Below are 25,207 nucleotides of genomic sequence, written 5' to 3'. Positions count from 1 at the left end.
ACGTATGACCACTAATTAAATTCCAAACAACTCATAATACATGAGAATCCAACCATGCTAATTGCTAGCATATATATAAGAACATCTAGCACCCAATTTTTCCAGGATCACATCTTGGAGTTGTAATCTAGAAGATAAAAGAAAAGGAAGCTAACAAATGCATGACACTACTCTCTTCATTAATAGTGTTACATTAAAATATTACTATACCATGAATGGATCACATGTGAAAGTGACGAGGATTGAAATGGAGTGCAAATCAAGCCCATGATACCCTAGACGATATCATCTAATTTTCAGAGTTGAAAGTTGAAATGTTCAAATCTGCAGCCTTCATCTTTAATTAGAGTCATGAAAAGAGGTGGTAAAAAGCAATGAAAAGAGCGTTGTTGGCCTGTGAAACACATAAATAATGGGAGGTGAAAGGGAGGTGAAACTGTAAGGTGGACATTAATCCACAAGGCTCCTCTCTCTCTCCCCCTCTCCCTCTCCCTCTCATCAAGTCAAAGCCAGCTCTTACAGGCAATCCTGGCCCATTATGTAAAGACAACACTCGCCACCCCTCAATCCAAGAAATTTTCAGTTGATATAAAATCTACTTCCATGGGGGCACCCCACGCCTCTTCTGCCTTTCAAAATATCATAACCCCACTTAAATTTTGACCCTTTGTCTTATTCTTCTTCTCTCATCGTCTCTCTCCAATCAGGTTATTATGTGGCAACTTCTATTTCCAATCACTTCCATGCAACTTTGTTTCATGTTTTTTCTACTCTAACCAAAACCTAGTGTTATAACAGCTAGCTGCTTAAGTTTATGTCTCTATTACTAGTACGATATTTACTTGCTGTTAATTTGATGGAATCATATGTTTTTTCTTCTCAGGTGGACAATGGTTAAAGAAATTTGACTAGCAGCTTGTCCTTGCATGAATTGATGAGCTTCTAGCTTCAGGGTTTTTTTTTTTTATTATTATTATTAAAGCCATTCACACACGTATATATAGCGATGGATAAAGAAGAGAATTACACGGTATCTTAGCTCTCACTAGTATAGTACTTTTTTTTTTTTATTATTGATAAATCAATTCGCCACCATGTTACTTTGCTCTGAACTTAACTTCTCGCAGGGAAGTTTTACTGAGCTAGATTACTCTCTAGATCATCATCATCAACAACAAGACCACCTTGGACTCATGAAGCAGCGGATAGGTGGAACTTCTGGTGATGATGATTGCAACAACGGGATGATTGATTATATGCTCAATAATCCTCAACAACATCAACAACAAATGTCATCCGGGTTTTGCACTTCTACTTCTTTCGATAAATTGAGCTTTGCTGATGTGATGCAATTTGCAGATTTTGGGCCTAAGTTGGCCTTAAATCAAAACAAGATATCGGAGGAAGAAACTGGGATTGATCCGGTTTACTTCCTTAAGTTTCCTGTTTTGAATGATAAGATTGAGGAACAATCTATAAGGGTTCCTCAACTAGGTGGAGAAAATATTGAAGAAATGTTTACAGGAGTAAGTAGTGGGGAGAATAGGGCAGGAATGGTGGGGGAAGAGAGGGGTATTGGAGAAGATGAAGAAGCTAGGATTTCGGATAACAACTCGGTGCAACTTCAGTTTCTTGGAGATCAAGATCTTCAAAACAAGAACCCTATACCAGAGGGGAAGAACAAGAGAAAAAGGCCAAGAACTATCAAGACAAGTGAGGAAGTTGAGAGCCAAAGAATGACTCATATTGCAGTTGAAAGAAATCGAAGAAAGCAAATGAATGAGCATCTTCGAGTCTTGAGGTCTCTCATGCCAGGATCATATGTGCAACGGGTATCAAGTTTTATGTGATCCATTCAAGAAATGCCATGAAAATTCAATTGATTTTTTTTTTTTTATCAAAATCTTAATTTGTTTGATATACAACCACCAAATTGGAAACCATTTTTAGTCTTTTAAGGACATTCTATAACAGGATATTGGTTTTTGTGGATATGCAGGGAGATCAAGCTTCAATAATTGGTGGAGCCATAGAGTTTGTGAGAGAATTGGAGCAACTACTTCAGTGCCTAGAATCCCAGAAACGGCGAAGACTGATGGATGATTCCTCTCTTGCAATCCAACAACCAGCTCAGCCTGCATTCTTTTCTCCTATGCCTCTACCAAATGATCAAATGAAGCTCGTGGACTTCGAGACCGGACTCCGTGAAGAAACAGCTGAAAACAAGTCTTGCTTGGCTGATGTTGAAGTAAAGCTTTTAGGGTTTGATGCCATGATCAAGATCCTGTCTAGGAGAAGGCCAGGCCAGCTCATTAAGGCCATTGCAGCACTAGAAGATTTGCAGCTTAACATACTCCACACCAACATCACCACCATTGATCAAACTGTTCTCTATTCATTTAATGTCAAAGTATAAAATCAGCTGCCCTTTGCTCATCTAACACCTTTTTTTTTTTTTACTGAATCAATCTTGAATAAAAAGTATTTTTCTTCTTTGGTTCAGATTGCAAGTGACTCTGGGTTTACAGCAGAAGATATAGCAAGCTCAGTTCAACAGATATTCAATTTCATCCATGCAAATAGCAGCATTTGATACAAGTCAAAAATGGTACAGAAAAGATGAGCTGCTATGTATTTTGATACATACCTACTTTTCGATTATCCTTTTTGGCTATAACTTTTTTTTCCCCATTGTTTTTCCCTTTTTTTTTTTGTTAATAATTACTAGTTACTGATCTAGTAACTAAGTATTGGATAGTTTGGACTAGTGATTCTGACGAGCCCATGTGTATGCAGTCTGTCTGTCTCTTGGTTCTTATTCTCTTTACATTTTCTATCTTCAATATTGTAAGAATATGTATTCGCACTTTGACAATTAATGGTGGGGGTGATTAATTTTGCTAATCATGCAAGCCTTCTGATCTAGACTTTTTCCTTTTTCCTATTTTCTTTTAATTTGTTGCATAGATTAGTATTATTAGACACCTCTACGCCACATAACAATTAAACATTTTAAGAGTGTGACATAGCGTTTCTTGCCGATTTTAAAGTAAAACATTTTAAGAAGATAACTTTTCTTTAACCATCATAGTTCAAACCTCACGACAAAGTGTAAAAAGTAAGAATCTTTATGAATAATTTTGATGCGAAGTCTCATCCTTGAGAATGACAGAAGATATACAATTGGGTTGACTTTGTTTGTTTGTTTTTTTTTTTCGTGATAACAAACAAATTACACATGCTGGCTGCTAGTACCATGGTAACCGAGTGTCTCTGGTCTCTTTGTCTTATGTATATGTGATGGATCAGAAGATGGTTTGGCAGAGAAGAGAAAATGGGTTGTGGAGACAGATTTCGTTGATGATGCATGCTTGAACCACAATGATTTGCACTTATTATGAGGTCGAAGGTCAACGAGTCCCGTATCTTCTTGCAGTGGTTTGACTTGTCGGAAATCAAGATTTGGTAGTATTAGGCTGGACCCTGATGCTGCCATTGTCGTAGGTCCCCTAATTGAGAGTTTGTGAAGATTCATGCTTGCTCACCCCAATTTTGTCCTGCATATTGTAGAACGTTTTATCCTGTGGGGTTACTGTTTCTGGCTTCTCCTTGAGTCAAATACGATAGTGTCCAGTGCAATTAATGCATGGGGTTTTGGTGTTTGCCCTGTTCAAAAGGTGAAGGTAATGTGTCAAGTGAGTTTATCATGGATGCTGATTTGGTGTTTTCTTATATAAGAGAAAGATCTTGCTGTCATGTTAGAGAGGTGATGTTTGCACATGATAAGGCAATATAAGTTTTTTAAATCCCTTTTAACTTGGATATTGTCTTGTGATAGAGAAGAGATTGAGATAATTAGGATAAAAGATACATATTTTCCTTTTTCTTTTTGTATTGTAACAACTTAAACTCATTTCAAAATTATTTTAGAAATATATTTATTTTTATATTTTTATCTCTGTTTATACAATCAAACACACTCTTTTAGTTTTGAAAAGACATAAATTTACTTAAAAATTATTCTAGAGATAGATTTATTTTTATAGATTTATTTTCATCCCTACAACTAGATATGTTTATGTCCTTTTCGTATATGTTTTTTTTTCTGTCATAAAACATTAACAAACATGAAAGGAAGTGGAGATAGTGAAAGAATTAGGATATCTGATGCAAACCTTGTGGATATAAAAATACAGAAACTCATAACCAAATTGACCATTCTCAAGAAAGCTAAATTTAAGCTTGTAATTGAGCTTAACACAACGATAACTTATATCAAGACATCAATGCTATAAAAACCAATCCCCCACACAATGCCTATGAATAGACACAAATGAGAAGTATAAAAAACAACACAAAGCTTGATTAATTCTTCGATAATTCATGTTAGTTTTATGAGGAACCATGAGTAAGAACAAACTCTTATACACAAGTTTTATTTCTGAATAATCAATCCACCTTTTATTATTATTTTTAAAATCTAAATACAAGCTAAAAAATCATATTTATACTAGGTAAAATATCCTAAACAATGATGAAAAAATAATAAAATATTTCTAAATAAAACAGGAAGAAGAATCTTAAATCAATTATAAAACTAATAAAATTTTCGCACAATAGTTTCTGGACCTTATTATAAGGCCTTTCAGATATCCGATTGTCTTGAAATTTTAATCCAATATAGAACAAGACCTTTAGAAACTTCTGGTAAAACTTTATCCCAATATAACAGTCCGATTAAAAATTATACTTATTAATTAGAGTAAACCTATGCATTAAGAAAAATATGTCTAAAATCATCTTTAATGCCAAAATTAATTAGTCTACCATTGCAAAATAACTAGGTCATGTTATAGATGGATTAGGTCCCTCTTGCATATAAATTAGATTGACTAAAGTTTGATCATCACTTATTGAAGATATACTCTTATTCAAATTCATTTTGGTCCAAATACTTTGAATAAGCTCATTAAATGCATCTTCAAGCTTCTTTACCTTTGATCTTATAATTGGCCTAACTGGAACTTTTAATAAGTTATTTGGTACAGTTTGGATCACACCATCCCCTCTCTTCTCATAACGATTCGACCTTGAACCTTCACCTACATCAAACAAAGAGAGATTATAAACATTAAAAGTAACACTAACATCATATTCTCTTGGTAGATCTATTTTATAGGCATTATCATTTACTTTTTTTCGTTCTTTATTAGTTTTGAATGCATATTGTTTATTTGTTTTTTTATATTTTTCGCCTCACATTCTCATGGAAAGCCTTTACTATCTATGTTTTTTTATTGCTATCAAGACTAACCTTTTCATCAATAGCTAAAGGAAATGAATCCAAAGGAGTCAAATGATTAAAGCCATATACAATTTCAAAAGGAGAATAATTAGTAGTAGAATAAACACTCATATTATAAGCAAATTCAATAAATGACAAACAATTTTCCTAATTTTTCAAATTCTTTTGAATGATAATTCCTAATAATATAGTTAAAGTCTTATAAACTATTTCAGTTTGACTATCTATTTGTGGATGACAAGTAGTAAAAAATAACAAATGTTTTTCCTAGTCTTCCCCCACAAAACCTTTAAAAGTAGCTAAGAAATTTAACAACATGGTCATATATAATGCTCTTAGGTACCTCATATAGCTGAATTGTTTCTTTATAGAATAAATAAGCTATGTTAGTTACACCATCAATTTTATGACAAGATATGAATTGTTTCATCTAGAAAACCTATATATAATTATAAAAAAATAACCCTACTCTATTTTTAGCTAGGCAAACCTAATACAAAATCCATATATATATATATCAACCTTAGGTTCCTTAGGCACATGTACAGGAGTAGATATATATCGAGGTAAAACTTTAAACTTAGCTTGTTTACATGTTATACATCTAATATAAATTCTTTGCATATATCTTTTCATCTTAGACCAATAAAAATACTTATACAAAATATCTAAAGTCTTAGCAACCCTAAAGTGCCCTATTAATCAATCCTTATGAGCTTTACGAACTAACAATTCATGCATAAAATAATTAGGTACGCACAATCTCTTTTCTTTAATAAATATTGAAGAAATACAATATTTTCCATTAAAAAATCACACATTTTTATACTAGTATATAAACATTCTTTTTGTAAGACAAGTAATACATTTCTTAAATTTTTAACATGCTCTTCTAAATTCTTGCTATAAATCAAAATATCTTCAAAACAAACCACAATAAACTTAACTATAAAATTGTACAAAACATGGTTTACTAATCTCATAAAAGTACAAGATGTATTAGTAAGTTCAAAAAACATAACTAACCACTTATATAAGCCATATTTAGATTTAAAGGTAATTTTTCATTCATTTCTCTCTTTCATTCTTATTTGATGGTATTCATTTTTCAAATCAATCTTAGAAATTATACATAAACTCATGCAATTAACCTAATATATCATCAAGTCTGGGAAATGAATGTCTATATTTTACTGTAAAATTGCTCATGACACGAAAATCAATATACATTCTCCAAGTCTCATTATTTTTTGGTATTAACAACACTAGAATTGCACATGAACTCATGTTTTCTCTTATGCACCCTTTTGACATCAACTCCTCTACTTGATTTATAGTTTCTTTATCTCATCATGATTAATTTTATAGGCTGGTTGATTAGGTACAGATGCTCCAGGTACAAGATTAATTTAGTGCTCAATCTCCTAATAAGTGGCAACCCACTAGGAATTTTATAAGGAAATATATCCTTAAAATCATGTAATAAAGAAACACAAATAATAGGAATATAATGATCAAGGTCATTAATGTTAAAATATGCTATTCCTTATACACAAGTAAAATTATATGCATATCATAAAAATAAGCATTATTTATCTCACCCCTCTTTGTATAAAAATTAACATTTTTCTTAAAATTTTCCACACTTTTCTTTTCTCACCCTTCCTTTTTCTCTTTTCTTTTCTTCTCTCTTTTTTAAGCTGAATCCCCACTAATTCTTATTTTATTTGAATCTAACCTTTTTCTCTCTCAGCTCACTTTATTTTCACTCCTCATCACATTATCATATGGTTTGATATTTTCTTTGGCTTCACTTTCTCCTTTCAATTTCAATTGGTTTTTATACACTCGTCTTGGGGATAATGGTATAAGTATGAATGTCTTTTCACCATTCTCTAGAGATTATATGTTCTTAAGCCTATCATCATTGATTTTTGTATCAAATTGAAAAGGTCTCTCAAATTATAAATGAGTAGCATATATAGGCATAACATCACACAAAATCGTATTCTTATATTTTCTAACTGAAAAAGAAACCAAAACTTGCTTAGTTACTCTTACTTCTTCATGATCATTCAACCATTAACGTCTATAAAGCTTTTCATGTTTGATAATGTTTAGATTTAATTTTTTTAACAAGTGTAGTACTAGCAACATTAGCACAACTCCCACCATCAATAATCATACTACATACCTTATTATTTATGTGGCATCTAGTATAAAATATGTTTTTCTTTTATTGTTTTACATCATCCTTCTTAATTTCAACATTAAATGATCTATTAATCACCAAAGTCTTTTCTTCAACTAGATATTTAACATTACTATAGTCCTCAAGTGGTGGCATCTCATCCTCCTTGGATTTTTCACTTTTAGATTCAATCTTACCATGCTTCCTCATAACCATAATCTTTTTATTTGGACATTGTGAATCTATATGTCCACTCTCTAAACACTTAATATCATAATTATGATTAAATGGGATCTCAACTATACCTTTTTTTGTTTTAATGGTTGAATATTTCCTCCAAGCCTTAGATGATTCAACTTTATGCCCACAATATTCAACTTTAATGTGAAAGCCCCTTCTCTCCTACAATTTGGCCTATAAGCTAAAAATAAACTTGAATTACCTTATTGAAATATACTGCCCTTTCTCTTTGACAATCTCTTTATCTTGGTAGCTATATGAATCATATTTTCAATCTTAATATAGTGTTGTAAAGTAACCATATTATTTATATCTCTATTCAATCCATCCAAGAACCTTGCAATTGTAGCTTCTTTATCCTCTATAACATTAGCTCTAATCTTTACAATCTTCATTTCCTTGTGATAATCCTTCATATTCCTAGAACCCTGAGACAAACTCTGCCATCTTTGATATAGTTTTCTATAATAATGATCAAGAATAAACCTTTTTTTCATGACTACTTTTACCTCATCCTTGGTATCTATGGGTCTTTCTCTATTACTCCTTTTTTTTCTAAGACAAGTTGATCCCACTAAATAATAGCACATTCAATAAACTAAATAATAATAAGTTTTGCTTTCTTTATCATAGAGCAATGGTGATAGTAAAAAATTAACTCCACTTTTTTCCCACTTTAAATAAACTTCTAGGTCGTTTTTTCCTTGAAAAGCCATAATTTCCATCTTAATACTGCTAAAATCTCTATTCAAACCATCTTGAAATCCATCCTCCCTATCTACCCTCCTATGATTGAATTGCTTAAGTGGCCAAACTCCTATAGGCCTTTGCTTTTATGGGCCAAAACCTACCACAATGATTGTCATCAAGATCTTTGACCTTTTCATTTGTATTTTTGGCTATAGAGTTTTTTCAAATATGAATTAGCTTATCTCGTAGACCTTCTTCCTTTTAAACCTCTACGATTTGGCCCATCTCAAAGACTAGCCACTTTGGTTCTCAAACCAACCACTCCATTCATTACTTCTGTAAACTTTGTTTTTGTCAACTCCAATTATTGTTTTATGACCAAATAACCCTATTCAGGATTATTCCTATCTTTTTTATGGTGATGATCCACTTTTAGTTGACATCATTAAAAGTTATAAATTAAGTTAATAGCATATATATGACATCATTAAGGGTTAGTTGATCCTCATGTTAACCCGTTAAGCACTATTTCTAGGTCATAAAGCTTATATAACCTAATTAAAAGTAAACCAAAACAAATCATAAGGCCTGTTTTTCAATCAAATATAAAATTAAATGATGAAATTGGTAGAAAAAAAGTCAATAAAAAAGAAAAACAACATGTTAACTAGGTTAATCCGTCAAACCCCCGATCCAGGTCATGAGATAAGAATAACTCAATAAAAAACCATATCCAATGTTGAATAATCATGACCAAGATAACATTTTAGAAGAAAATTTTAAAAATGACTCGATTAATTGGGGTTAAAATGCCAAAAATCCACAACTCTAATCATGAGATTAAGATATCTCTATAAAAAGTAAATCAAAACAGATTATGAAATGCAACTCCCAATTGACCCAATGATGAAATAGGAAAGAAAGAAAAAAACTTGATTAAAAAAAGACATAAAAAACAACTTGAGTCAACTCAGATTAACCTGTTAAGCACTATTCATAGGTTATGAGACCGAAGTAACCCAACAGAAAGTAAATAAAAAAAAATCATGAATTATAATTCCAAATCAATCCAATATTAAAAGATAACATTAAAAAAAAGTTAATTAAGAAAAATAAAAAGAAAACTCGAGTTAATCGTGTTAACCCGTTAAGTATTATTCTCAGATTATGAGACCAAAGTAACCTAATAGAAAGCAAACAAAAAAAATTATGAAGTCTAATTCTCAATCAACTCAATATTAAAGGATAAAATTAAAAAAAAAGTTAATTAAAAAAAAATCAAATCAATTGAATTAACTTGCTAAATTTGTGATGCATGAAAATAACATAACCCAATAAAAAAATATAATATTAAAAAATAATATAATAAAATGCACTCGATGGAAAAAATCAAGGAATAAAAATAACAAATTACTATTTAAAAGTAACAATGTTCCACGAGGGGAACACTAAATATATAGAGTGTAAATATATAGAGCCCATAACATCAATTATCATGGGCTGGCTAAATATATAGAGCCCAGCCCTAAAATACAAAACCTTAAGGCCCAACTCTCTAAAGTCCATAAAAATACCACCCCATATAAAACCCTCTCAAACCTACAAACACAAAAACCCTAAAGGCCCTCTCTTTTCTCACCTCCCTCAAACGAGCCGCTCAGCCAGAGAAAGCAGAGAGACACACACAGCCACAATGGTGTCTGGGTCAGGGATCTGTGCAAAAAGAGTTGTTGTTGATGCAAGGCATCATATGCTAGGCAGGCTTGCATCAATACTTGCTAAAGAGCTACTAAATGGGCAGAAAGTTGTTGTTGTTAGGTGTGAAGAGATTTGTATCTCTGGTGGTTTAGTAAGGCAGAAAATGAAGTACCTAAGGTTCTTGAGGAAACGCATGAACACTAAGCCTTCTCATGGTCCTATTCACTTCAGGGCTCCTTCCAAGATTCTCTGGCGTACCATTAGAGGGTTAGTTTTTTTATTTATTAAAATTTGAGTTTTGTTGAGAAAGTTTGTTTTTTTGTTGGTTTTTTTTGGTTTGGTTAGTTGTAGAAGATGATATTTGGATTGTTATAGGATAACCCATGTTGTGATTTGTGAGATGTTAGCATCTTTAGAGATGTATAATTAAAGTTTAAACATAGCTGATCCTTATTTTGCTAAGCACGGAAAATTTTAAGCTTTAACAGTTGAGGGTCCTGAAGCCATAAAGATTTACAGTATATTACGGTTTATTATTGCAGTTACAACTCTTTGATGCTGAAGGTTTTTTTATTGAGAACAAAGAGGTTACTTAGTTGTGAGTGGATAATAGTTTGGATGTGCGTTTGAGGAATAAGAACTTTTAAGTTGATTACGGTAGAGAAAGTGTCAAGTTTTTGCGATTGAATTTTAGCGTTTGAAATGATGTTTGTGCCGTTGAGGTGTCTTTATAGGGGAAGTGCCCCATATTCTGGAATTAGATGATTGTTGATAGTTGTTTTTATGTTTTTGTTGTATTCGTATTTGCATCTTGCAATGTTTTTGGTAGTCGAAGTTACAACTTTAGTGTCCCCATGCTGTTTTGGTTTTATCTATGATCTAAAATTTATTTGGTTTGAAGGATGATTCCTCACAAGACCAAGCGTGGAGAGGCTGCTCTTGCTCGTTTGAAGGTTTTTGAGGGTGTTCCTCCTCCATATGATAAGACAAAGAGGATGGTGATCCCTGATGCTCTCAAGTGAGTCTTCTTAGAAGATCTTATGTGAGAACTATGTTTTTTGCGGTTCATGTAGCTGGATGCTTATTCTTTCTATGTTTTGGATGAATCAGGGTTTTGAGGCTCCAGCCTGGACACAAGTATTGCTTGTTAGGACAGCTTTCATCTGAGGTTGGATGGAACCACTATGATACCATCAAGGTATGAATTGGCTACCTAATTCCTTCCTCTTTCATTTTTGCTGCCCACTTACCATATTCTCCCTTAGTTGGATGCTACCTATTTAAATATTTCATCAGACTGTAATTAGGTTAACAATTAGAATCCCTTCCCATGTTTTCTTTGTACTTTAAATTGTACAGTGCAGAGATGGCTGTTATTGTCATATGCTGGACAATGATCGCAATTTGCCACTAATGTTGTTTCTATCTGCGATATTTGATGGAGTCTTCCATTTAGCTATTAACTTCTAAGGATGCCAGCTATTGTACAACGTATTGCATGATTTTACTGGCAATAATTTGCCTTTGTCAATAAACACTGGTCATCGAGTTTTTTGTGAGGCACCTTTTTCTGACCTGTTCTTCCCTGCAGGAGCTTGAGATGAAGAGAAAGGAAAGAGCCCAGTTGATCTATGAGAGAAAGAAGCAGTTGGCAAAACTGAGGGTCAAGGCTGAGAAGACTGCAGAGGAGAAGCTTGGTCCCCAGCTAGACATCATTGCTCCACTCAAATATTGATTGGAGAGAAGGTTGCTAGTGAATGAGAAACTCTGAGAATATTGTTTTTGCATCCCAGACTGCTTTCTTTTTTAACAATTTCTGTTCGAGTGAATTAACTTTATCAACAGTTTTATTGGAAACATGGTTTGGCTTTTCAGTTTAGATATATAATATTTTGAACCTTCCTTTATCCCCCTTGGTGTTTTGCATATCCTGAAAAAATTTTGGACCGTTTCGCTCTTGGTTGTTTAATGGGTTTGACTGGGAAAACAAGAAATAATTAAGAGCAGGAATTCAGGGTCATAAAGGAGTTTAGTTCCAATGCTCCCTCAACAAGATGCCCAGGAAAATGTTTCCAGTGGAACATTGAAGGGGGATTACCATGAAAACTTAAATGGAGCTCTGTATCCACTGTCCTTGCTTGGAACTCCCATTGACATGGGCCAGTCTTGATCAGGGGCAATGCTATCTGTAATGAATCAAAATTTTCTTACTATTTCATGTGGCAATTACTCTTCTTTCTTAGCCAATCATTGGGTATTTATGGGACTTAAAAGTCGGCCAGTTGTTGCTTGACTCCTTTGTTAGTAACGTTTATTATGCCAATTAGGGAAAATCCATGATCTTGCTAAATGATCACCCCTCAAACAAGAGATCAAGCATCGTTTACTTGAGGATATCAAATCTTCACTAGGAATTCTTTACTGCTATTGTGTACGTCAGCTGATCCCTTTCATTTTAGGGCTGGGTTTTGGGGGCCTGGAAATGCCACCCCATCTTTTTCACTATTCCTGTACCTTTCCATTTGTTGATTCTAATTCGATAAACAGACTTATGGCTTTCCCTTTTCCCCTCGAAAATCTTTAAAACTTTGATATCTTTTTTCAGACTAGCCAAGAATGTATAAAACAATTTTATTTTTGATACACTTTGTTTTCTCATGGTTTAACCATTTTTTTTCTTACACGCAAGTTTTGTCATCACTTTTCTCTATCAAGATGTTTCTTCCATGGTCTTCATGCTCATGTTTTGCTCTCATGCTGTGCAGTTTTCAATTAGGATTAGCCAATGAAAACTTCCAAAGATATGGTAGTAAGAAGTATGATCCTAACAGAAAGGCATTGCCTTACAAAACACTCCTTGTTGATCAGCCAGGCCATGGAAACTTTTCTAGTGTACAATTACACGCTTCTGTTTATGCATGGATGAACAGTAATTTCTCTCTTAGTCTACATAACTATTTTGTGTATTGTCTAAGGAGAAGGTTAAGATCCTTTATAACAGTAACAAACCGTATATCATTCTCAAAGGAGAGGGAAAAAGGAGGACTAGGATTGTTTGGGATGAGCATTATTCAACAGCACAAAGCGCTACTTAGATGTCTTTAGCAGATTATATTGTAGTTAGAAGCATGACCTTTGTGGTAAGTGATCGATAATCTTAACATAATCATGATTGTCTAAGAAAAGAAAAGAATCTCTCTTTTACGCATTTCCAGATTGTCCGTCAGTCAGGGAAATCTACTTCCATTTTCTTTTAAATTTTCGTAACTGATGATATTGTTTGTTCGTTTTGCAGAACTCCAATAATTTTCCACATAATAACAACCCAAGGTGCCAGCAGTAGCTGCAATGGTAACCGGCGACAAGACTGCATTTTGCCAATGTGGCTTTGCAGGGGTGCAAAACACACTATTAGTGAGAGAAATCACTGGTTGTAGCTTTGAAACACTCAGAAGGGATAAAACACAAAGTTTTATTTCAAGAACAAAAGCTTACAGAAGCAAAAAAATAACACAAAAGCTTAATACACGCCCTCTCTCTTTCTTTCTAGTATTTCTCTCTAATCTCTCCACACATAATAGCATAAGCTCAGCTTGCTATTTATACACGAATTCAAAACAAGAAAATTCAACCTTCAAGTGTGAAGGCGGCTGGCGGCTATGGCGGTTGTGGCGGCAAACAGCTGGTGGCTGGCGGCTGAGCGGTTGGTGGCTGGACGGTGACAGCTGGTAGCTACCTTCCTTGACCTTCTAGATGGATTGAGTTTAATACAACAAAAACACTGTTGGATGATGGAGGCAGGCATTACTTCAAGCGTTGCAGCATACAGGGTGCTGTTGATTTCATCTTTGTAAGTGGCCAATCTATTTCTGAGGTATACCTTTTACTTCAACAGCATACAGGGAACTTTAACCAAGTTCCATGTCTCTAAATCATAGGCCACTTAAGTTAATATTGTTGTTCTTGATCAGTTCGTATCCTTTCATTATTTGTAGGATTGCTCTATACAAGCACTTGGAGGGTTTATTCCAGCACAAGGAAGAACGAATCCAAATGATGCAAATGGGTTTCTGTTCAAGGGATGCAATGTTATATTCTAGGGTCTTATTCCGCCTGGAACTTGTTGGCCATGAGCACGCTTTCTAAGCTCACAAATCATATCTATCGACCCAGCTTGGTTCCTGTATAAATTAAACAAATATGCCTTAATTATGTTGTTAGGGATGGAAATGTGTTTAATTAGTGGCTTCTATGTTCACATAATTTAGATGCAAGCAGCTATCTTGTTTCATATATCCTTTGATGGTTTTTTAGAGAACCGCCCGGCTTAGGAGTCCCAGGGTGCAGGGGATGCAGGAAGAAGCACAAACAAGAACAATAGCAAAACAAAGGCAAAGAATTGCAGACAAGAATTCTATATTCAAAGTTTTATTCTCTAAAAATAAAGTCTAATGTAGTCTAGCTTTTTATGAGGTTTATAACTTCTTTAAACAGGATAGAATCTAACTCTACTAAATAATAAAATCATTGATTCTAAAACATGAAGAAAAATAATAGAAAATTTGAAGTAGAACATGAAATCTAGAAAAATAATAAAATTAGCTCAAACATCATCTTCCTAGCCTAATTTAAGAAAATTCATGTTGCGAATGGATTGACAAAATGTCTCAAATAGAACTAGGTCTAGAGAATCTCCTGAAAAAATTTAAATCTAATCCAATAGTCAAATAAAATATTATAGTTTTTTTTAGCAACTATATTTGATATGACCATATCTTGTCTTGGGTCTAACCCTATCTCACTAACCCATAAAATATTTGTCAGGTTATTTACATAGTTTATTGATAATTTCATAAAAAAAAGTGAAACTCGATCTCTAACAAATAAAATTTTGAATGATGAAAATTAAATAATAATAATAATTAAAAAAAAAGGTCAAAAAGACTCATTCCGAGCTCACCCGGGTCAAGATACAAAATATTTGACCCAATCATGATACCATGGTGATCACATTCAAAAGAAAAATGAATAAAATCATGAAGTTTAACCATCAAATAATTAAATGTTAAAGGATAAAAATAAAAAAATATATTTAATACAAGCAATGAAAAAAATGAGTCAACCCGGGTTAACCTGCAAACCCTGCAATGATGGGCACAGGAACGAGATAACTCAATAGAAAGGAAAGGAAAGAGAAGAAAAGTATGAATACCAATTTTTAATAAATCAAATATTAAATGATAAAATTAAAATAAATTAATTTTAAAAACACTACAAAAAAAGTCAATCCACGTTAATATTTGAAACTGATGACTAGTTATGAACCTGAAACTAACCTCATAGCAATAGGAAAAAAATCTAAATCAACTTGAATTAACTTGCAAACCCCGCAACTATGAGCACATGATTAGCGTAACTCAATAGAAAGAAAAAAAAATGGTATGAAGATCAATTTCAAATAAATTAAATGTTGAATAATAAAATTAAAATAAATCAATTCAAAAAAAAGTCAACTCACATTAACAACTCAAGTTAAAAAAATTAACTTGCAAATCCCACAACTATGAGCACATGATTAGCGTAACTCAATAGAAAGGACAAAAAAAATGGTATGAAGATCAATTTCAAATAAATTAAATGTTGAATAATAAAATTAAAATAAATCAATTAAAAAAAAAGTCAATTCACATTAACCTTTGAAACCTATGACTAGTCATGAACTCAATACTAATCCATAGAAGACAAACCATAAAAAAAAAAAATTAATAACTCAAAACTCTAAAAAAGGGTAAAAAAATCAGGGGGGGGGGGGGGGGGGGCTTGGACAAACCTCCTAAACTCAGTTTAATCTCTAAAACTTGCAACCCGTGAAATCCTCGACACGGGTTTAATTCACAATCAATTTAATTTTGAATGATGAAATCATGAAAAAAAATCAATTTAAAAAACTTATCAAAGAAAAAGCGATAGCAATAAAAAGAATGAGGATCCCAAATAAAGATGAAATTGTAAAAAAAATAACAATATAAAAAATTATCTCAAATAAAATAAATAGCAATAAAAAAAATGAAAACTAAATTTGAAAGATTAAAAAATAAAATGGGGTGAAATTAAAAAAAAATATATAATTTAAAAATATAGTAATCAAAAGAATAAGGTTCGATTTGAAAGATTAAAAAATAAAAATGGATGAAATTGAAAAGTATTTGTAATTTTATAATTTATTCAAAATAAAAATAAAATAGTAATGAAAAGGACAGGGATCAAATATGAAGGAAAAAAAATTAAAAGAATTGATCTGAAATTTTAAAGGGGCTGGCACTGAATTTGAGGAGAAGAGAGAAAAAAAAAAGAGAAAAGGAAGGTCATCACGTCAAACTGGAGGTGGTTTTAATCCATGCATAACTCTATCGAGTAAGAGACGCTTAATTATTTTCTTATGTTATCTTTAACTGTTTAGAAAAAATATAAAAATTTTTCATGTTTATATTTATAATATTTGCCTCACATGTATCCAAAAACAAATCTTAAAAAAAAATATTTTAAAAAACTACAATCATGATGAACTTTAATGGAGCTTAGAATATATTTGTATTTACATTTGTATATTATGTATGCACGTTACATATTAATGATTTTATTAAAAAAAAAATTTTGGAATTGATTATAATATTTTTATAAAATTTTTATTGATAAACATGTGCCATGAATACTGGCATAACAGAAAATAGCAGGGGACCCTATACAATTGATAGGGTCTCTCTCTATTTGCTACTATTCTTTCTTGTATTTCTATAATGCAGATTATTTATTTCTTCCAACAGAGCAATGGACAATTAGGTTGGTGTGATTGGAATGGAAAGTGTTTGTGCTCTGAACAAAGAAAAAGGTTGGCGGGCAAAGGCAGTGGTAGCAAGGTAAGGTTCAAAGCAAGAATATAAAGCATGATTCTGTCAATCAGGTTGAGGATATATCTTGATACAAGGAAAGCAAGCCTTGGTCTTTGTTTGCTGCACGCTGCGACTGGACATTCTGGTCTGAGCATACAAGCCACCACAAATTCTAACATGCAGATTGATTCACAAAGCAAAGAGAAATCATGCCAGAAACTCTAATGTGGTTATTGTAATGGAAATAACAAATATAATTTAGGGCCATTTATTGGGGGGAAAAAGGTATGAAATTTGGGATAACAGGAGAAAAAATTTAAATTCAAATTACTTGCCATCGGAGCTTCTGGTGTTTTGGATCCAATCAGCAAACCTCCCTTTCTCAGCTTCAGCACATGGAGTCCAGTTGCACCGTGGAGTTTCCTCCTTGGAGAATAGACATCCCAGAACAATTGTTTGACTGTATTTAGTTTTAAATGGCTCTACACAATTCCACTACATATGACTGCATAACAAGGCAAAAAGTGCTTGCAGTCCCCAGTTGCACCATGGAGTTTCCTCCTTGGAGAAATAGACATCCCAGAACAATTGTTTGAATGTATTGAGTTTTAAATCGCTCTGCAAAATTCAAACACATGACTGCATAACAAGGCAAAAAGTGCTTCACATAGATCATCACTATGTAAATGACCTCCAAATCTCTTGGTTTATAGACCTTGTTTCTCTTCAGATGATGCAATCAAGACTGTACAAGGTCCTCGTCAACCTGATGTGTCCTTATAAATCATCTTTTGGAAATTCGATTTGCAGACTGCCTATTTTATGTTATGAGTTGGGACACTAAGATAAAATTTGGTATTCTTGAAATCATCCAGAAGTGGGTTGTATCCATCCTTGGTTCTCGTCTTGGAGGGCAAACCAAACTCTTCCATGAATGCTGATGTATCGAGCTACACAAGATATAATAAACTTCAGCTAGACATGAAAAGAAAAGGTATATGACATCTATTCTGTTCTCTAGTGCAGTTAGCATACCACATCGCTTTAAACAGTTTTATCATCATTCAGGTCAGAAAAAATCTCATTGTCATCCATTTTTACCTCTTCCTATACATCTTGTAAAGTAATGGGCTATTAACATATATTGAATCCAATTAGGCACATGGACATACCAACATAGAGGTAACTGTTGTATTTGTTTAATTTTAATCTTAAAACGTAATGCAGTAAGGCACTTCCTTAATATTGATAGTTAGCTTTGCAAGGTAGTAGGTATATAGTTTATAGTTGATCACTTTAATGACCCCTCTTTTAAACAAGAATATTATGTCTCTGCAAATAGACAGCACTACTCCTAAAACAATAAACTTACCACTAGTGTTCGCCTCTTCTTGCCTTGCTTGGTTGAGTTATCCCCATGCGGTTTCATCCACCCAGAGCAGTAATGGTCCATTCGTTCCAAAAGCCAAAAGTCCGTAGGAAAAAAAATATCAGCATCACCCTACAACACCTTGAATTTCTCAGAGTTCAACTAAAGCAACATTGGAATTTGGAAAACAAGAATAACCTCGGAAAGAGCAAATATGACCATTGATTCAATGCCTTTCTGTTGAACAGTCACTGTGAACGTGCTCAGTGTTCATAAAAAATGCAAGAGCTCAGTACATCAGATTAGTTAAGTATTACACCCCAAGAGTTATTGCCACCTGGACACCTACAAAACTCACTGATTTGTAGCACTTTCAATTGCAATTTATCAAAGGTTTCTCCTCTATTCTCCTCTTTCTATTTGTTTACTTAATGACATTGTTTTCCGGTGACATTTAAAGCTAAATCCTAGTCACTAAACCCAGTATACCCTCACTTGGGCTGAAGCCCATAGGCCAAAGACTAACGAGGTCACAAGGAACGTTACCGTGAAAATAAATAAATAAATAAAGCAGTTGCAAATTTTATGCTGAGGCTCAGAAAGGAATAAATAAATAAAACAGTTTCAAATTTTATGCTGAGGCTCTCCCTTCAGAGGTTTCAACTGTATAGGATAAGCTTGACACCTTTGGTTGCATTGCAATGAAAGTTGGGACAAGGAGGACAGGACCCTCAAAAATTGGTTTCAAAATTTAAAAGATGATGAGGCAAGAATTATGATGATCAAGGATAGGGAATTAACCAAGGAAGAATGAATTTCACTTTTTCCCTGAGACAACTCAATCAAAGTAGTGATATGCGACAACTCAATCAAAGTAGTGGTATGCGACATAACTTGGATTTGACTTTGTAACTCATCAAATAGAAAGGACGTCCCTCCAAGCCATACATATGACTTCCATTGAATACAGCTTTTCACAGCAATCTATATGTATCTATGAGCTGAGAGGGGCTAGTGCTTTTACAAGAAATTTCTAGCCAACCTTCCTACATTTTAAGGAATCTAGCAAGGCAAACATAGCATCCGCAAGTAGTATGAAAATTAGCCCTTTTCTAGGAATCCATTGAGTTAATTGGATTTCCAAGTCCTGTAGTAAGGTAACCTTTGGTTTGTGGTGATCTATATTTAGAACTGTGTTGTCAACTGTATCTTAGAGCACAAGAGATCCACAAAGCCATAGCAAAATTATTTGTTAACTTACCTTCATTGGCTGTGTCCCATGGACCAGGACTAGCAAGTTTATGATTGACTATTCATTGGTTGTGAAGTGACTATGAAAATTCCAGCACTATACATGAGATCATGCAAGGCATTTCCTATAAACATGAAACAAGACAAAATATGGGGGGAAGAGCACCTTTGTGTCCAGATAACTGTTGTAATCTACGCTGCGGCCATCTTTCTGCAAATCAAGTTATGAACAAGGTAAATCATCTCTATGACCATGCATAAATGGCCCCTCCAATTCCAAAACCAACATCAGACCATTTCACATTCCATGTATTGACGTTATACCATAATATTACAATATACAAAGAAGTTACTGTGTTATATGAGAAAGAACATACCTTGGTTGAAACTAAAGGAGCCCTTTCACCAGGTATACTCACATCAGGTAGGAAACTAAAGTCTGAAGCAATTAAGGACATCCTTGGTAATACCTCATGTAACACATCTAGCAGTTTCTGCATGTTCAAACAAATATCATTGTCGGAAGTAAATTTCATATAGCAGAAAGCTTCTTTTTCTTATCTAAATCATGGACATGGAAGGTAGAGTTATTGATTCCTTACCAAGCAACCAGTTGGGAGCCAACATCTTCGAGGTTTTGGGAAGACCTTAGACCAAACACTTTTTGCTATTGACACGGACTGATTTTTGTCCAGTTCCACGATCTCAACACAACGCTTAATTAATGGGTCTTCTAGTGGCTTGTACAGCTCAAAGAGTGATTCCCTGCTTATGCAGAAAACACGAGCATCAGATGTAATTTGTCCCACAGCTAACAAATATAAAAGAAGTTCTTCTGTAGTTGTTATGAAGCTTTTAACATTCTAAGCCTCCCACAATTATATTTCTTAGAATTAACCAACCTAGTGGATTTTAATGCAAGATTCTCATCAAGCCCCAGCAATTTGCCACAAGTAAGGTGCATGAACCAACTACATAGCTAATTAACCCTTTCCTCCCCTTTTAAATTACGAGTCATTTATACCATCCCAAGTATATCAATAGAGGCTCAAAGTTAACTACTAAAGAGATTTGCACGATACTAGAAACAGTGAATGCAATGTGAAGGGAGGAATTTTGGGATACCAATCACACACTGCTGCTTACTTATCATGTTGCTTCTCAACCCATACTTCTTTCCATGGGAAAACCTGATTTTCTGAATAGACAAGATCATGTGGAAGATTATCGAGAACCTGCAAGAAATAATGTATAGATTTTATTTTTTTTTTGGGACAAAAGATGACAATAAGAAACCCAAGGATAAGGGTATTTATCAAAAGGTGCAGAGACTCATCGACCAACAACTTTTCATTTTCGATAGCATAATTTGCAATCAGCATCAAGATTTTGGTAAGAAGCTGAAGAAAAGGAAAGAGAACAATCTTTTGCTACCTATATCATATTGGTTAAGAAGAAGCAAGGAAGACCAAAGCTATAGTTTAAGAGCATAATAACAAACTAATCTTTGTATACATCTTACATACTTCATTAGATTTTTTATTTTCTTAGTAATCAGAAAAATGCTATGAGCAGCTACCTGCTCTTGTATTTAAATGGTTTGATATGCGACCTCATGCTTAAAAGAACAGGCATGTCAATATGCTCCTCATGACATTGCTTCAATTCTTTATCACAGTCCCATGCATCAATTTGGTCAAAACATGCGATCATAACCATCAAAACATGTAGGTAGGAACTAGAAAACACTAGCAGAATGTCATGCATCTCTAAATACTTGATTTTGGGGAATAACTTGCACCACTGGCTTAACAGCAACAACTTGTCACCCAAAGAACAACTTAAGATAAAAATACCTCCAGCATGATCACCCAACATGGTTGTTGCTTGATATCCCCTGTTAGAAAGACAAACTAAAAATCAGTGTCTCGGCCAGAGACAGTGATATGCAGGAAAAACAAATAGCAAAATGATTTATAGTTGAAAGGAGTCAGAGATCAGTGTTGACAGTAGGATGTTTGATTGACTCAGGAATGAACAGCCGAGCAGAAAAGAGGAGAATAATTTTATTTTTTGAGAATGGGAAAAGGAACATTTTTATATGGTCCTCAGAGTTACCATGTTCCATACATTATCTTGATAAAATCATTCAATCTTGAGTGAATCATAGTGTTCACCTCAACCGCTCAAAAATTATGGACAGTGTGGTGCGTGTCCAAGTCTCACTAAAGATTACCAAGGGAAGAGGGTTACTGGAGAAGGGCTGGACCCATCCAGTGGATTTAAAGTATAGATCTTCAGTCCATATTCCGATCCCACAGTGGGAATAATGAAGAAATAATAAATAAGTTAAAAAAATTCAAGGAATCATACCCCATCCACTCCTGTCAGCAGCATCACGACATTCTACTCTAAACTTTGACAAGTGACTACGAACTTCTCCTACAGTTTCTTTTTGTATTTCAGCCAGAGAGGGACTGATTTCCACTGAGCTGCACCAAATGAAATGTAACTTAGAACAAGATATCCACAATCCCGTGAAAGCTAGTAAATATGATACATATCACGGGCATGCATAAACTTGAAGTTAAAATATGAGAATTTTACTCGTTCCAGGATAGACAAAGGGATGGTAAACCCACATACGTGTAAGTCATGTTGTTGTATATTCTGGCAGGTGCATTCAACATTATGTAGTCTAGAATGCCCTTTGCACAAATTCCTGATCCACCACCAATTTCATATATCTGAGTGCACGTTATAAAACAGCAGGATCAAATTTCAGAGAATATGTTTGTCATGCAGAACTCAAGGCATCAATGGAAACCAGAAATTAGATAACAATTGGATCTCTGCTATCATTGCCAGATCAAATTCATAAATTCAAAATCTGACATGAGAGCAATAATTAATATGAATAGAAAAAAGTCCCAGCATAGGCAATGTCCAACATATCAGTTTTCTGTAACCAGAAGCTAAAGAATAAAGAAAGTTCAAGTAAATCTATTGAACCTAACACTATGTTTGGACAGAGGGAAGGGAATGGTTAGGTGTGCTTTCAGCATAACTGTGTGTTGTATAATTGCAACCTGAGATCTTTCTCTCAAGACCATTAAGTTTATAGAAGAAAAATATGGGCCTAGATGTTCCATCTACATACAGATTACTTCAGATGCAGTGATCAATTCATGATAGAAAATCAGTTAGACCGAGCAACCCATGCCTTTAATCTTTCTCTTCAAATACCGGACAATGATATAAATCAGAATGCTTTTAAAAATCAAATCACAGAAGACAATTATTAAAACTCAGAATAAATAAATAAATGAACTGTCTGCAATTTGAGAGAGATATGGAGCTTACTTGTAGTGGAACAGAAAGTTGTGATGTACGCATTATGGCTTCAGCAATTCCATGGGCATACCAAGGCTAGAAGGAAGGAGAGGTTCAGAACATGAGAAAACAAGAAAGTCATTAGACAAAAAAAATTTCTTTCCATTTTTTTCAAGTAAGATTTACTATAACCATTATGATAAATCTTCAAATTAAAAGGCTAGTGAAAACAGATAATCAAGATCTCGAATTAAAGGGTGGATGATGAAAGAAAAGAAAAGCAAGAAAATAGATACGAAGAGACATTATTTAATCCTTCATAAACTCTAGCTAATTCCAAATGAGAAAGTAATAGCAGATTCTTGTCAGTTATGAGGATGAAATGAGGATGAAATAACCGCTTGAACCCTGATTTTCTTAATTGAAAAAATTCAGAATTTCTCATTTTGCAGTGAGGGGCGTGGAGGGAGATTACCTTAAAAAGCTCTACTGGAGTAAACCATGAGATGTCACTCCGCTTGTAAATTTTATCCAAGTGGTTCATATAAGCTTTTCTTCCTGTAACATGCAAACAAAGATGCTCAAAAACAAATTTTAGCAAAATTACACCAAAAGAACTAGTGACAGTCTGAAATTTCTACTCACTGCCGTATTAAAGCCAAGTATAAATTCCACTCTGTAAAAGTATGATAGTCCAGGGTACTCAAAACAAATTCAGACTATGAATAATCAATGCTAAAGTCTGAAAATCAAAAGCACTAACTTACTCAAACAAAAAAATTTGGCTTGTGTCAAAGTCACGAAAACACATGACTGGTGCATCATGAAGCATATACCCAGCATATCATTACAGCTCCGAAAGTAACAAGGCCAATAACTCAATAAGCTTTATGCGTCATGCTTTTAAATTCTAATTTTTCGTTGGGTGATACTTCTTTCACCAATTCATTTATGAAAAATGATCTTTGGCTCTCCTAACAAATCCAATTTATAGAAATTTTACTCCTATCCTCTTCTGTATGAGCCAAAATTTCCTGCCAATAGATTCATTTTTTGCTTTGCAGTGCAGCTAATCTACACCCAGCAAGCTACTTCTCCCAAGCATTTATCACGACACGACACGACCTCCTGCACATGCATTGTCTAAGAAACATAACCGAGATTTTAGTTTGTTCATTAATTTATTGTTTCAGCAGAATTTATGCATTGCCACACATAAGGAGCCAGACCCAGTTTTTTTAATTAAAAAAAAAACCTTCATTGCAAAATTGTTATCATCGGAAAAAAAGATTTGAAAATTTTCATGAATCCCATATCAGAAATCACAAAAAATAAGATTTCAATCGCAAATCATCAACAATACCTTCAAGTTGATTGAACTTAATGCTTCTCTCAAGAACTCCAACGGACCTTGATCTTTGAGAGAAGTACCCATGTTTTGGATCATATAGTGCAGAATGTATAAAATCTCTCACCTATCCAAATAGAAACAAAAATACGATCACTAGAAAAACCTCATCAAAGAACAAAACAATAAAAATGACAAAATGAAAGGGAAAAAAGGACTTACAAGGACTGGTTTTTCACCAACAATGTTAGTGGAGAAGTGGGTTTTGTGTGAATGAAAGAAAGAGGATAACTTTTTGGTTGTTGGAGAGCGAGTGAACATGGTAAAAGTATCAGGTTGATGATAGCAGGTGGTAGGTTACTGTGTTGAAGTTTCTGTCTTGTCTCTCAGGTGAGATGAGGGTTTTGTAGAGACATGCCTTAAACCCCTATTGAATGGATTATTTTTACAAGTCTGCAAATTGATGATTTACACGGGCAATGACAGGGTCTAAGGCTTGGGTCATACATTAATAGTCGGGTTAATCTGCAGATCCATGGGTTAACCTGGCTCTATTAATTCTTATTTAATTTTTGTCTAAAACAAAATTAATATTATTTTGGATAAAAAAAATATTTAAAAGAAAAATTAAACAATATTATTTGAAAAAAAAAACCTAAAAAAAAAAGTCATTGATAGAGTAACTCATATTGCAGTTAGATCTCGAATAAGCAGATTATCGGATCAACCCAATTTAAATAACTAATGCTACAAGGTGAGTTTAGTAATTTTTTGAAAATGAAATTTCTACCAAATATATTTTAAGCTTAAGTTAAAAATTTGATAAGAAATAGTTTTGGATTATAACTAAAAACTAGAGTAATTTTCTTTCCAAAAGCAAAAGATGAGTAAT

At 33.6% G+C, this 25,207-nt stretch overlaps 3 protein-coding genes and 1 long non-coding RNA gene across 7 annotated transcripts; 3 read left to right on the top strand and 1 right to left on the bottom strand.

Annotated features, from left to right (window-relative positions):
• Positions 1-511: 511 nt before the first annotated feature.
• Positions 512-3,951, top strand: LOC133699412 (transcription factor FAMA-like). Of its 4 annotated transcripts, XM_062122671.1 has the most exons (5): positions 512-707; positions 884-1,030; positions 1,128-1,832; positions 2,000-2,410; positions 2,504-2,904. In XM_062122671.1, exons 2-5 carry the CDS (start codon positions 1,007-1,009, stop codon positions 2,591-2,593), a joined length of 1,230 nt encoding a protein of 409 aa, XP_061978655.1. In that variant the 5' UTR covers positions 512-707; positions 884-1,006; the 3' UTR covers positions 2,594-2,904. The 4 variants fall into 4 exon arrangements, with proteins under 4 accessions (XP_061978655.1, XP_061978650.1, XP_061978643.1 ...); XM_062122666.1 differs by lacking the exons at positions 512-707; positions 884-1,030 and adding an exon at positions 3,313-3,951 and having other exon boundaries at positions 1,095-1,832; positions 2,504-2,608; XM_062122659.1 differs by lacking the exons at positions 512-707; positions 884-1,030 and adding an exon at positions 3,310-3,951 and having other exon boundaries at positions 1,095-1,832; positions 2,504-2,608.
• Positions 3,952-10,019: 6,068 nt separating this feature from the next.
• On the top strand, positions 10,020-12,031 carry LOC133686356 (large ribosomal subunit protein uL13y). The gene is made up of 4 exons (XM_062106969.1): positions 10,020-10,391; positions 11,026-11,142; positions 11,235-11,322; positions 11,716-12,031. The coding sequence occupies exons 1-4, from the start codon at positions 10,120-10,122 to the stop codon at positions 11,857-11,859; spliced, it is 621 nt and encodes a 206-aa protein (XP_061962953.1). The 5' UTR covers positions 10,020-10,119; the 3' UTR covers positions 11,860-12,031.
• A 1,249-nt stretch (positions 12,032-13,280) lies between these two features.
• On the top strand, positions 13,281-14,401 carry LOC133686511 (uncharacterized). Its single transcript, XR_009839931.1, has 2 exons — positions 13,281-13,974; positions 14,120-14,401. It is a non-coding gene; the product is annotated as an uncharacterized LOC133686511 (long non-coding RNA).
• Positions 14,402-17,259: 2,858 nt separating this feature from the next.
• On the bottom strand, positions 17,260-24,803 carry LOC133690997 (protein arginine methyltransferase NDUFAF7 homolog, mitochondrial). The gene is made up of 13 exons (XM_062111287.1): positions 24,538-24,803; positions 24,331-24,442; positions 23,443-23,525; positions 22,998-23,063; positions 22,281-22,381; positions 22,008-22,126; positions 21,491-21,531; positions 20,781-20,869; positions 20,237-20,399; positions 20,012-20,128; positions 19,801-19,845; positions 18,387-18,515; positions 17,260-17,964 (listed from the first exon to the last, which is right to left on the bottom strand). Exons 1-13 carry the CDS (start codon positions 24,634-24,636, stop codon positions 17,830-17,832), a joined length of 1,299 nt encoding a protein of 432 aa, XP_061967271.1. The 5' UTR covers positions 24,637-24,803; the 3' UTR covers positions 17,260-17,829.
• Between the last annotated feature and the right edge of the window lie 404 nt (positions 24,804-25,207).

Source organism: Populus nigra, chromosome 1 (genome assembly GCF_951802175.1).
Source record: "Populus nigra chromosome 1, ddPopNigr1.1, whole genome shotgun sequence".
Lineage (NCBI taxonomy): Eukaryota > Viridiplantae > Streptophyta > Magnoliopsida > Malpighiales > Salicaceae > Populus > Populus nigra.
This window is presented reverse-complemented; position numbering and strand designations above follow the sequence as displayed.

Excerpts from the sequence above, each read along its gene's own strand:
- LOC133690997 (XM_062111287.1), bottom strand. The coding sequence starts at position 24,636 with ATGTTCACTCGCTCTCCAACAACCAAAAAGTTATCCTCTTTCTTTCAT. Across the intron at positions 23,064-23,442 it reads CTCCAGTAGAGCTTTTTAAG|CCTTGGTATGCCCATGGAAT; the intron begins GTAATCTCCCTC and ends CCTTCCTTCTAG. Across the intron at positions 20,129-20,236 it reads GGCTCCCAACTGGTTGCTTG|AAACTGCTAGATGTGTTACA; the intron begins GTAAGGAATCAA and ends TTGAACATGCAG.
- LOC133699412 (XM_062122666.1), top strand. The coding sequence starts at position 1,095 with ATGTTACTTTGCTCTGAACTTAACTTCTCGCAGGGAAGTTTTACTGAG. Across the intron at positions 1,833-1,999 it reads CAGGATCATATGTGCAACGG|GGAGATCAAGCTTCAATAAT; the intron begins GTATCAAGTTTT and ends GTGGATATGCAG. Across the intron at positions 2,411-2,503 it reads TCTATTCATTTAATGTCAAA|ATTGCAAGTGACTCTGGGTT; the intron begins GTATAAAATCAG and ends TCTTTGGTTCAG.
- LOC133686356 (XM_062106969.1), top strand. The coding sequence starts at position 10,120 with ATGGTGTCTGGGTCAGGGATCTGTGCAAAAAGAGTTGTTGTTGATGCA. Across the intron at positions 10,392-11,025 it reads CTCTGGCGTACCATTAGAGG|GATGATTCCTCACAAGACCA; the intron begins GTTAGTTTTTTT and ends TTTGGTTTGAAG. Across the intron at positions 11,323-11,715 it reads ACCACTATGATACCATCAAG|GAGCTTGAGATGAAGAGAAA; the intron begins GTATGAATTGGC and ends TCTTCCCTGCAG.